The following is a 13,625-nucleotide window of genomic DNA, read 5'->3' on the forward strand; positions in this document are numbered from 1 at the left end:
ATATCCTAACTTGTGTGTTTACATTTGCAACTTTGTTGCATCTAAAGGTCTTTATCTGAATTAAGTTACCCCTGTTTAACTTTTCTGATGTAGATCAGGCTCTGGGTGTGAGTGAGGTGAGTGGGAGTCAGGGAAGAGAGAGGGAGAGATGGAAGGGCATGTGGGACACTTTGGATGGTGATACTCTTCATTTTGCAACTTAAACAATTATTAAAGATCAGAAGTCTGTTATCACATTGATCGATATTGTGAGACTTTCTGATTGTGACTTTATACGTAGTATCATCCACATACTTTATTACAGAACTTCAATTCTCTGACAATAACAAGGTCCATCACAATAAAAATTTCAAAAAGTTTACAAAAAAGTACCATTACAAATCTGAAATACTGTTACAAAGGAGGCAGGACAAGTTCGGTGCTGAAAAATAGAGGTTGACGTGTGTGCCTGCTGCTACAGTACTATTGTTTTGCTGACACTTCCAGAATCTAACCTTGTACTGGAATACACCGATTCACATAATGAAGAATGGTAGAAGTGGAATGGGAGCAATTGCTGTGAGGGAGAATAAACCCCAGGGCTTTTAGAGAAGAAAAATAAGTCCCTGGAGTTCCCATTGGCAAACCCAGAAAGCAGTATTGGAGTGTCAACGGGCAGTTGAGAAGGAACTGTAACAGTCATATTCTGTAGCAAAGTAACAAATAAACGTCATGTTTTCAGTGACACCATTATTGAAAATAGAATAGTCCCGACTATTACCATGACTACTACTGGGTTGCTTAAGTATCTGTATTTACTACAGAAGTGACTGGGGGGAAATGCAGGGGTTATTTAGTTAAGAAAATTTCACCTTTCTTTCACAAAGAATGGGACATACATACCTCTGTCACAACAGTGGGCCAAATGCATCCCTGGTGTAACTCCACAACCCTCAATCCCATTACCTCCAAGGATGGCTTTTATCTGGAATCTTCACATTCAACCTTTGACATGTGGAAAAATTTTATCTGCGCTTCTGCTGCTCGCAGCAAAATAGCTGAGCTGACATTCTGAATGTCTGGGTGCATTAGTGGGGACTGAACTGCAACTATTTCTACCAGGTTGACGCAATCGTACAGCAACTCAGTTTGCCGGTAGGGCTTTGAAACAAAGCTAGGCAGGCAAAGCTAAGATTGATGTTTTGGGGGCAGAGAGGAAGATTCACCCACTAGAATGCAGAGATTAAAAGGCTTTCAAGCTGCTAACAATACAAAAGTAAGGCCGCCATGAGGTGTTCTTGGTCCATAATTTGTAAATTGGCAAACTTGCTCATTGAATTTCTGGAGCAGCTCAAATGCTTTTTTTTTTTTTTTTTAAGCAGGCAGCCATCCTAGCACACATGTGATACTACTTTAAATGCAGCTGGTTTTATGGGTTATTTAAAAAACTTCAAATCCTCTTGGCCACGTGAGATTTCTTTTCCTTTCATTTTAACACTGGTCACAAACTTTAAATCTGGCATGGACACCATTGTACTTGGTGTAAAGTCTGAGCGTTTGGGGGTTATTCCATTCCTTGATCTAAGACCACTGAGTTCCACACAGGTGGCTGGATAGTCATTCAGCCATATGCAGCCCCACCAGGGTGTAAGACCTCCCCACTCCTGTGGTGTGTCTGCATTAGTGTTCCACGTATTGCAGGCAGCTCCTGACATACAGAGTGAGGGGAAAATTGGGGCCAGTATACCCCTCCCTCAAGCAGGTGAGTGGAGCTTTGGCTCCTATTCTCTTCTCCCTCTGACGCAAAGCAAGCTGAACCCTATTCTTCTTAACCTCTGAGGACAGGACAAGAAGCAATAGGCTAAAATTGCAGCAAGGGAGGTTTAGGTTGGACATTAGGAAAAACTTCCTAACTGTCAGGGTGGTTAATCACTGGAATAAATTGCCTAAGGAGGTTGTGGAATCTCCATCATTGGAGATTTTTAAGAGCAGGTTAGACAAACACCTGCCAGGGATGGTCTAGATATTACTTAGTCCTGGCATGAGTGCAGGGGACTGGACTAGATGACCTCTCAAGGTCCCTTCCAGCCCTATGACTCCTCCAGAGGCACAGGGACTAGAGGCTTAATTTAGCCTTGGTAAAATGATATAAATTAAAAGTAAGTCCAATACGTGAGATGCAAAGCTCAATTGAGCCTTTACTATGGAACTTCCGGTAGTGCTTTTGTAATACTTTGGACTCAGAAAATGTGGTCTCTGTAGTGAAAAGCCCTCTTGCCTTGCCTAAGCAATTAGTCTGAATAGATGACCTTACGGTAACGTGCTTTCTTTACTTGTTTTGTATATCACCAACATTTAAAACAGAGCTAAGGATGCTTCAGATGTATAAGAACACTGCAGTTGCTTTGGACATTGGAACAGGGTGCTTGTGAATTTTGTTGTCCCACCCCCAGTTAAAGTTTCCAATCCTACAGTGAGCTCCATGTGGGCAGAGCTTTTTGCAGCACTGGGGCCTAAACCACCTTAAGAAACCAAACCCCCAGTTGCTAGAACTAAGGGGTGTTTTTGCTTTTTGAAATGAAATATGGCCCAGTATCTAGATTTATTACCTACATTAGTCAGAAAATTCTCAGTTCAGCCAGTCCTCCTTCCAAACCACTAACACGTTCCATTGCTAAACATGCTAAATATATTCTCAAGGGCCAAAAAAAGGCCCTTTCCTGTAACTCAGCCTCTTGAAACATGTACTGTACAAACGCGAGGACAGTCATTTAAGTGAAAGGCATATAATGCTGAAACAGCACAACCCCTCTTGGGATGAAGAGGGCAACTTTCTAGCCTGTTTATGGCCATTTAAACATTTACTGCTGCTATTTGAAACATGAAGTGTGGAAATCACCTCTTTATAGCATGTCCAAACTACAATACTGTTGTGCAAGGGAGTGTGTCTGTGCATTTTTTCAGAGGGGTAACCATGTTAGTCTGTATACAGCAAAAACAACAAGAGTCACACTGTAGCACCTTAAAAACTAACAAATTTCTGTAGGCATAAGCTTTTGTGGGCTGCAACCCACTTCATCAGATGCATGAAATGGAAATCACAGATAGGAGGTGTGTATCTATATACATCCAAGGGTAAGAAACATAACAATGGGGAGGGCAAGTGCTAACAAAACCAATTCAGTTAGAGCAGATGAGGCCTATTCACAACCGTTGATTAGAAGGTAAGAATCTGTGAACAGTGACAATTACTTCTTGTAATGAGATAACCATTCCAAGTCCCTATTCAGACCCAGTCTGATTGTGTCAAGTTTGCATACGAGTTCCAGCTCTGCAGTTTCTCGCTTAAATCTGTTTTTGAAGTTTTTTTTGTTGAAGTATGGCAACTTTCAAGTCAGCTACGGAGTGTCCTGGGAGATTGAAGGTGCTCTCCTACTGGCTTATGGATGTTACCATATTTATGTCTGATTTGTGTCTGTGCATTGGATCTTACAATGAGGGAAGCAGTATAAAATGGGATAGAGTTAAGAAGATGGTGGCATAGTCTATAGCAGTTCCACAGTTGTTTTGTTGGTTGGTTTTTGTTGTTGTGAAGGCCATGACCAGAAATGAGGCCAATGTCAGTGAGCCAAGGGGAAAAATTACAAAACAGAGACTTCTGAAAGAACAAAAAGCAGCGTATCATAAAAGCAAGAAATTTCTAACAATCCTGCTTAGTGTACAGAACATTTAAGGGACAATGGGACTCTGAGCAGTCACAAGGGAACTCCTAAACGATGTAGCTATGTTCAATCCATAATTTATTGGGAAGATGCACAAAGCTTTTTTGTAAAAAAAACAATATATATCATGAAATGAGGAAAGAATCTCAAAGAACTCTTTTTCTTCAAAGAAACGTTTCTGAATCAGTAGTCTGAAGTTTGTATTTTTTCTTTAAAAAATTAACAGAGCTAAATATTCCAGATTTTTGCCAAAAACAAAAAAATAAGTTGAATCATTCTATTTTTTGCAAGCTGTGGTGAAGTCCAGTTCTGCATACAGAACATATTTCAGGTAAGAGACTGACTATTAAAATATGAGATCCTGGAGCTCTTTGTCAGTCAGATCATTGACTTCCATGATCTTTTCCAAGTGTCCCATATATCTGACACGGTCCTGCAAGAAGTGTGGTACCCTCATGTTCTCGATCGCAGCAAATTCCTTCAAGCGATCCACATCCTCATAAGAAATCTAGAGGAGAGGCGAGGGGGTTAATTCAAAGTTGTACCCATTTTGCATATTTACATGTCTAAAACACCATTGCATTCCCCTCCCATAGGTGACAAAAGGATTCCAGGGCATGGGTGTTTTAAAGCCGCTTGTCAGAATCCTTCTCTCGAGGTGATTATAGAGTCTGGCTTTATGCATGGCCCAGTATTACAACATGATCCCAGAGGAGTTACTATGTCCTTTCAAAGGAGGCCTGTTTCTACTTCCATTGAAGTCAACAAACAGACTCTCAGAGCAGGTCTACTCTACAAAATTAAATCGACTTAAATTAATCGACCTACAGCCACTGCAGTAATTAAATCGGCTCTGTGTCCACACTACCTCTGTGCATGTCCTCATCAGGAGTGCTTGCACTGACTTAAGTGGGGGCATTATGGGTTACTGACTGCCATAGCCACGTCGCTCCAGGGCTGACAACCGTCAAAGGCAGCAACAAGCGATGTAAGCTATGTACTGACTACATGGACACTGCGTCAACCTAACTACATTGACCTAAGCGCTATGCCGGCATAGCGGGTGAGTTAAATCGGTGGGTGGAACACTGTAGTGTGGACGCTTACACAGTCAGGTCGATGTAACCTGCCTTACACCAACCTAACTCTGTAATGTTGACCAGACCTCAATGACTTCAATGGAAGCAGGATTTGTGCTTGAACTAGCCTGGAAAAACTGAGTTCCCTCCCAACCACAAGGATGGCATTTCCACCTCTTCATTTTTGATGATCCTGTTGTATGTCCCAGCAAATGTCCATTTTCTTACACTGGGGCTGATATCTCCTTGCAAACCTTATGTGCTCTGGAGCTTTCCTGGGTGGAGATGCCCAATGCAATTGGGGTAAGGGAGCTCTGACACAGAAGCCACCATGTGAGCAAGATTTGAAAGGCAGAATGAGCTTCCATGCACAAAGGATTAGGGTTATTGCAGGCCCTCTTAGGTGAGGAGGAAGGGATAGAAAACTTGCTCTGCACAAGTTCACATGCAAGGGGAGGGGCAGGCCTGATGGAAGATGTGAGAAGGGAAGGGGAGCTGTTGCAGCCAAGGTTTGGGGAACTAAAAAGAGAAGTGGAAAGGCTCTCCGAATGTATGGCGACTGCAGGGGTGGGAGGAGTCCTCAAATGGTTCAGAGAAGCTTTGGGGAAGTATTAACAGGACCCAAGTTTCCAAAGCTTTAGTTTCATCCTCAATAATTCACTTGTGCTTGTACAGAGCAAAATAAAAATGTCTTATTCTATCATGAGGGCTGCCACCCTCTGAGTTACAAAACACTGGGACATGCAGGCTGATTTGGGCCCCATAAAACTGTGTACTGAGCTCCCTTAGCTGTCTTTGGAAATCTGTATCTCCAAAAAGGAACAATACTGAGAAAACTTGGATAGGTGGCATACCAATTAGTAAATAACTTGTTGCAAATTATGGTTGCAGTATTGACAATCTAAGCATTCAGAAATAATGAGTAAGGTCTCAACAATCATGAGATTACTTTTGTAACAATCAATTGTGGGTTCCTTTTCTTTGCCTTCTGAGCCATCCGAGTTCAAATGGCATATGTTTTCATGCATTTCTCCACTACCATAAAGACTATACACTTTTTTTTTTTTAAATAACAGCTGAGAGTCTCACATAATTAATATACTCGAGGAGCTGCGGCTTTAAGAAAAACCCCAGCTATCCCAAGATTCCTGATAAAATTATGCAAGCTGGCAGCTCTCTGATTGAATCCTGCAGGGAGGAAGTGCGAAGGGGGGCTGGCTCGGGTGTTAGCCACAAGAGCCATCCTGACAGCATTTTGGGCAATGTCCAGCATGATGGAACCTACGTGGCTGCTCCACTGGCAGGACTGAGGCATGGATGTTTCTACTAGCTGGCAAACCACATTTCCCTGGGGCCATGTTGTGCCAGATGGGATAGTAGCAGATCCTCTTCCCTAGAACTCTCTTGAGGACAAGCCGGTAATCCTGCTCTGCTCCTGCATAGGGATGGGGAATTGCAGGTGCACCCACGTCCTCTGCTCTCACGAGCACTTTTGCAGGATCTCGCCCTGCACGATTCCTTCTTCTCTTTGCTAATTGAGCATGTGCCATTACAACATTAATTTTATAAAGAGATTTTTTTTAAATAATCTTGGAAATGTTTCTGCAGCAAGAGATTTCAGCTCGAGCGTAGTGTTCTCTTTGTAAATGAAGAACAAATACAAGACGTATTATTTGTTTTTATAGAATGTGGTGAGGTAGCCAGAGAGCTTTCTAGGATTGCATCAGTTTCTCCCACCTCCACAGTGCTCTCATATGCTATTGCTGGGTTGGAAACAAATGTAGCTTCACTAGGATATAGCTTAAATCACAGGCTGGCAGTGGAATAGCAGGTTGGGAAAGGAAGGCTAAAGAAAGTTCTTCTGACTCCCTGAGGCAGGTGGTTTGCTGAACGTCTACACTGCAGTTTTTAGCCCTGCAGCCTGAGCCCAGCAAGCCCAAGTTCAGCTGACCCAGGTCATCCATGGCTGTGCCGCAGTTCTTTTACTGCAGTGTAGACATACCCAGAGAGAGTTGGGAAATTGGTGAAAACTGCCAGAGACCTGAGGTCGCTGTAGGTTGTTCCTGGGTAAAGGCTAAAGTCAGGAGAGCAAGAGGGGTTTGCTGGCTAACCTCCCCAAGCCAGAGGGCTGGAGAGATCGGAGGGCCAGGGGGAGTGAGGGATGCTCCCCTGGTGAGGATGAACACCCAGCAGAGAGGCAATGTGGGGTCCTGCCTGGGAAGAGCAGGGGTGGCTGTCCTGGGAAAGGACTGGAGAGGATCAAAGAAAAGTCTGGGTGTGGTGAAGATGCTGGAGCGTGGTATGTGCTGTGTTGATGGACCCAAGGAGGTGATATTTTACAGGCTATGAACACTGGCTGGGAGAAATGGACTACCGTTGGGACTTTTGTTATGGATTTGAAACTCTGTTTTGGCAATATACTGGCCCCAAGGAGAGTACGGTTGAGTCAAGAAAGCTTCTGTGGAGTTACTGGGGTCTCTGAAGGAGGGAAACGGAAGCAGGCTAATTAATTAATAGGCTACTGGAGACCACTTGAGTCAGGGTCACTCTGACTGACGCCCTTTTGATGCCCTGCCTTAAAATTTCAACCTGCTCCCCCCAAAGGACAATGAAGTCTTTATTTTTGTTTCTTACAAAAGGTAAAATTCCTATTTGATCGGAATCTGCACAGGTGCTCAATGCTCCTATTTTGTCGGGATGGTATTTATGGTATCACTGCATTAACTATGATCAAATTATAACCCAGTGAAGCTGCATCTCCCCCAGCCACTGTCATCACTAAAAATGACATGGCAACATTTTAGGAGGGAAAAACCTGCATCACCACATAGCCTTCTGTTAATAGGCTACTTTCATCCCCATGTGCAAGCAAAACTGTTGTACTGGGCCAAAAGAAAAAAAAAAGATTCTTGCCTTTGAGTTGTTTCTGAAGCTGATTTTTTCGATCAATCTTGCCAGCTTGCTTTCCAAAAATGTGTTAGACATTTTACATTCTATTGTGACTTTCAAAAATCTTGAATTTGATGCATTTAAGAATCACGTGCAATGTACAAATAATGCTGGACAACAGAAACAAAGCTCCATACATGATTCTCATGTTCTAGGCTGTAAAGATTCCGAGATTTAATTCCTAGATAAACCACTGCAAATCTCTAAAATGGCTACTTCTCAAGTATTCTTTCTCTCTAGGCTTCAGCCTCTTTCATCTCTTTCCCCCCATCTGGACATGGCCAGCACACTAGTCAGACTCTCTCTGCATTCCTACATACTGCTGTCTTCACAATCCCAAGTAAAATGAGAAGTAGCAAAAGACAGGACTTTTTCGGGGATTGACAAGGCTTTCAGCACTGAGGAAAGGGAAGAAAACATAGAAACTGCTCCATGAGCACTATACTAAACACATTTCCAGGATAAATCAGGACCCTGATTTTACAGACACATTCATTTTAACTACCAATAAAATGTACAAAGTAATGATTAGCAGCACTCTAATCCTTCTGTTCCCTTTTAAACCTGCATAGAACTTGCATTCTTAGTAGGAAAATGCGCATCTTGTGACCTGTCATCTGTCCAGAACTGCTGCAATAAGTCATGAGACCGTGTTCAAGTTTTCTGACTGAAGTGAGCGCCATCCACTTGGGAAACTATCTTCATTGTGATTGGATCCTTTACTCTTTCAATTTCTTTCAGCAAAGCTTAGTATTCTTTTTGGACTATCAAAATATTCATTTTTTTTGGTAAGCTGGTCTTATCATAACACTACCATACGTCAAATTCCTGTGGGAGTTTATATTCATATCTGATGGCAGAATTTGTCTTTCTAAGATCAGCCACTGCTCTTACATGTCTCAGTCTTGGTTTTCTTACAAAAGATACTTATAATGAAATGTATTAAAATTACATTAAAAACCTCACATTAAAAGAACACTAAAGTTGCAAAACCTAGCACTCATAAATTAGAAAATGCCAGAATGAAGGGTGTCTGTCCAACTGTAATTTGGTCCCCTTGTGTGTATACATTATGATAGTCTTTAATTGCATGATACTTTACTATGTTTTCCACAGGACACCTGCCTCATTCAGTGCACAGGATGGACAGTGCTTACTGATTCAGTATTTATTTTTATCCTCATCATTCAATGTGTAGCCTCAGGCCATATTATTGCAAATCATTCAAACCCTGCACCAAGACAAAATTATTAATTTCCTCAAGGGCTTTTCTAGTATGTTTAATCAACGTAGTATCTCAGAGTTTCACAAACAACAATGAATTTATCTTTACAATTTCCCTGTGATGTAAGGTGGTATTATTGCCATTTTAGATGGAGAAAAGGCACAGAGATTAAAGCCAAGTGTTGACTAATTTTTGGTGCCCAATCTAGGGCTTGATTTTTTTCCAAGTACTTATCATTTTTATAGCAGTTTATATGCTCAAAGCACTGCTCCCACTGACTTCAGTTGCAGCTGTGAGTGCTCAGTTCTTCTGCAAATCAGACCTCAGGGTCTCTAGTTAGGCACCCAGAAAATGAGGAACACGTAGTTAGTGACCACATGTGAAAAGTTTGGTTTAAAAGACTTGCCCAGCATCGCATACAAGTTCTATGGCAGAAGCAGGGATAGAATCCAATCCTCCAGGGTAGCATTCAACTGCCTTAACCATGAGACCCTCCTTTCTTTTCTTGCAACCCCTTGCCTCCTTCACTATACACCTTCCAACTGTTGCAGCAAACGAGGCAGGGGTCCTACAGACACACTACAGCTTCAAACACTACCCAGACTCCTTTCATTCCTTAAGGCTAAACTACCCAGTGCACTGAATGAGGCTGGTCTTGTAGAAAAATAGTATGTGACTATGTAATTGCATTGTATCATAATGCATGCACGCAACGGGGCAGAATTAAGATTGCACAGGAAACCTTAATTCTGGCAGCTCCTAACTTTTGAGCACTTGATTTTGCAACCTTAATGTTCTTTTAACATGGTTTTTATCCTATGTAATTTCCTAAAGTTTTAATAAAAGCAAACTGCAAAATCAGAATTTACATCATGTGGTACTAGCAGGGTCATTGACGGGGTGACACCTTTGGATCCACAGTCTAGATTTTCACCACTTTGATGGAGTATCTAGTAGCAGTAGTTGGCTATTATCCTCTTTGTGGACCAGCCACTAGACACATGGGCCCAGATTCTCAAAATTATTAGGCTCCTAACTTCCACTGAAATCAATGAAATGTGGGAGTCTAAATATCTTTGAGGGTCTGGGCCACAGTTTGCTAGTGGGTTTCACACCCGTTTGCTGACAGCAGAGAAATGTAGAAACTCAGGATTCCAGAGTTCATTTCTAGGTTCTGAACGGGAATGTGTTCAAAGTGGTTATAGACCTTGCTGCCTCTGTCCTTCCTCTTCTCCCCCCATTCTTCCCCCTCATCCCCCTGCTTGTACTCCTAGTCTCCCCTCACCTCTTTGCATTCTAGCTAGTCTGCTTCCTCCATCTCTTCTTTGTTCCCTGGGTGCCAGTAAGCTGGGCACTGAGTACTATGACAGAACATATTCAGCAGCATTGCCAATGCTCACAATTTGATTATTTTAAAGACCCAGCTACTGGAATCAGCTTATTTAATGAAATCTGAGATTGTCAGTTACATAAAGTAAGTTTCTAGTAGGGCTGTCAATTAATTGCAATCGATTAACACAAAACAAATCAATGTGACTTTTTTAATCTCGCGATTAATTGTGATTATTTTTTTAAGTAACTAGTACTGACAGTGCACATAATGATAGCAGCAGCCAGTCATTTTGCCTTTTGAAAGCATGAATTGCTCAGTCTACAGCGATCCATTACAGTAGTGCTTAGTGATGGTTTGAAAAAGTGCTGGCAAAATATAGAAAACTTGTGGGTCATTTCAAACACTGTCCAGCGAACAGTACAGAGCAAGAAATACAACAAGCTGCAACTGGACAGAAACAAGAACCTCTTGTACAAGATATTTCAACCAGATGGAACTCCACATTGGGTCTGATTAAACACCTGCTTAGAAATAAAGCCACTATCACAGCCACATTGTGCTTTAGAAGAGCTAATCTACCAGTGCTGACAGGTAATGATTTTGAAAAACTGCAAAAGCTAGAAACACTACTTGAGCCCTGCAGGTGTGTGACTGAACTCCTTGGGGGAAGAATTGTATGTCTCTTGCTCCGTAGTTTTGCTATATATTTCGTGTTATGGCAGTCTTGGATGATGACCCAACATATGTTGTTCTATTTAAGAACACTTTCACTGCAGATCTGACAAAACACAAAGAGGTACTAATATGAGATTTTTAAAGATAGCTACAGCACTCAACCTAAGGTTTAAGAATTTGAAGTGCCTTCCAAAATCTGAAAGGGACGAGGTGTGGAATATGCTGTCAGAAGTCTTAAAAAAGCAACACTCCTCCGTGGAAACTACAGAACCTGAACCACCAAAAAAGAAAATCAACCTTCTGTTGCTGACATCTGACTCTGATGATGAAAATAAAAGTGCACCAGTCTGCACTGCTTTGGATCATTATCAAGCAGAACCCATCATCAGCATGGAGGCATGTCCTCTGGAATGGTGGTTGAAGCATGAAGGGGCATACACATTTTCAGCATATCTGGCTAGTAAATACCTTGCAACAGAGCCATGCAAACGGCTGTTCTCACTTTCAGATGACATTTTAAATAAGAAGCATGCAGCATTATCTCCCGTAAATGTACACAAACTTGTCTGTCTTAGCGATTGGCTGAACAAGGAATAGGACTGAATGGACTTGTCGGCTCTAAAATTGTACATTGTTTTGTTTTTGAGTGCAGTTATGTTTAAAAAAAATCTGTTTGTAAGTTGCACTTTCACTATAATAGATTTCACTACAATACTTGTATGAGGAACTGAAATTCATTTTCTTTTGTTTATCTTTTTGCTGTGCAAATATTTGTAATAAAAAATAAAGTGAGCACTGTACACTTTGTATTCTGTGTTGTAATTGAAATCAATATATTTGAAAATGTAGAAAAACACCCAAATATTTGCAATAAATTTAAATTGGTATTCTATTATCGTTTAATAGTGCAATTAAAACTATGATTAATCATGACTTTTTGTAATTATTTGACAACCCTCGCTTCTAGCCCTCATAGTTCCAAAGAAAACCTTGAAACTATGAACGCTAAACGATCAAACACCGGAAGACAAGAGGAACACAATTTTTATTTTAAAAATTTCACAATTTTTAAGGCAATTTCATGATTTTGAAGGGTTTGACTTGTGATTTTTTTTTTTTTAAACACGGGGGGTTGGCAATACTGCAGTCACTGTGCAGGGATGGTGCATGCTCAATCCAGTAGGCACACAGGCACTGTGTGGGGATTGAACAAGTTCAGTACAGAAGCAATCTTCAGAAAATAATGCTGCCAGCTTCTAAAATACACCTATTGAGTATGTATCAAGTGTGACACTTTTTTTTTTTTTTTTTTAATTTTAAATTTTTTTTTAATTTATAACTTGGCCAAATTTGGATAACAGGGAAATAAGGACACCTAAAAGCACATCCCTGATTTAAGAATGACTCCCTGACAAATGTACCATCCCTGCTTCAAAGCTGCATGATAGCTAGTCAATGAAACAGCTGTCAAAATTTTTTAATATGGGCAAAACAACATATTTTTCACTAACCTAACAGCTGAGCTGCTTTGGTTGAAACTTTCCCAAAAAGTCACCCTAAGGCAGACAACCAATAGAAAATTTCAGCCCAAATGGTAAGTATTAGCATTTAAAAATAAACAACTCCAGAATAGGTTCTTGTAACAGAAAATGTTAGGCAGCCTTAACTATAGGGACTGCTACCACTGTCACCTATAAATAGTCATTTGTCACCTGTCCATCCAATGTGACATCATTATACCGCTTAATAATATATGGACTAAATGTAACTTCATTGGATTTGGCCCATTGTGTGTTTCTGAAATGGTTTGCAAACACGAAAGTCAAACTACTTGGTAACTTCTGTATGTCAATGATCTGGTATAGCTTCCTTGTTTGTTGAATACTATTAACCACATCTGCTTTTTCTCCATATAAATAAGGTATTTCCCTATAACTTTATCTAGAGAGCAGGAAGCAATTTATGTCCTGAGTCACATGTTCCTGACCAGGCTTCCAAAATGGAGCGAAGGCCTTGGGTAGACCACTGGCTTTCCTATACATCATCCCCTTCAAAGATGAGGAGCTCATTCTAGCCTCCCTGAAGCTATGTAAAGAAAGAGGTAACATCAAATTAAGTTTTCAAGTGAACAGCAAGAAGCCTGTCAATGGTTATCAGTGAGGCTATGGTGAAACCACTGCATGGACATATTCTTTAAAACACAAGAAACATCTTGCCCTCTTGAAGGAAGAAATGAAATTTTCCCATTTATTTGCAGAGGACTCTGCTTAAAATGGAACTCTGTAGATTTTGTGGGAAAGCCTATTTTAGCGTTTTCTGCAAAACTTGTAAATTGAGGCAATTTCTACATATTTTGTTCATGTAATTTCCCCCCAGTTGACACCCAAAGGGCCAGTGCACTGTGCTGTATGTCTACACAGCAACTGGGAGCAAGTCTCCCAGTCCAGGCTAAACATAGCAGGTGGATGCTCTTACGCAGCCAGAGCCTTGAGCTAGTGACCTGAGCTTGGATCAGGGAGTTGGGTAGGTCTGAGGTCAGGTGGCTAGCCCAAGCCTTTGCCAGTACAGCGCTGCCCACTGCTATTTTTAGTGTGCTAGCACGAGCCCTGATTGCACAAGTCAGCCTACCCAGTCGGGATGGCTCACTCCCAGCTGCAGTGTAA

At 41.3% G+C, this 13,625-nt stretch overlaps 1 protein-coding gene and 1 pseudogene across 1 annotated transcript in view; one reads left to right on the plus strand and one right to left on the minus strand.

Annotated features, from left to right (window-relative positions):
• Nucleotides 1–2,987: 2,987 nt before the first annotated feature.
• Nucleotides 2,988–13,625, minus strand: part of MATCAP2 (microtubule associated tyrosine carboxypeptidase 2) — a 44,812-nt gene continuing 34,174 nt past the window's right edge. The window contains exon 7 of the mRNA XM_067562447.1: nucleotides 2,988–4,209. Within this exon, the coding sequence (XP_067418548.1) occupies nucleotides 4,048–4,209 (162 nt within the window). The 3' untranslated portion in view covers nucleotides 2,988–4,047. The remainder of the gene's footprint in view (nucleotides 4,210–13,625) is intronic.
• On the plus strand, nucleotides 6,959–11,559 carry LOC137162560 (E3 SUMO-protein ligase ZBED1-like; annotated as a pseudogene).

This window comes from Emydura macquarii, unplaced genomic scaffold, assembly GCF_026122565.2.
Source record: "Emydura macquarii macquarii isolate MOO-44397 ecotype Brisbane River unplaced genomic scaffold, CSIRO-AGI_Emac_v2 contig_2432, whole genome shotgun sequence".
NCBI classification, from domain to species: domain Eukaryota; kingdom Metazoa; phylum Chordata; order Testudines; family Chelidae; genus Emydura; species Emydura macquarii.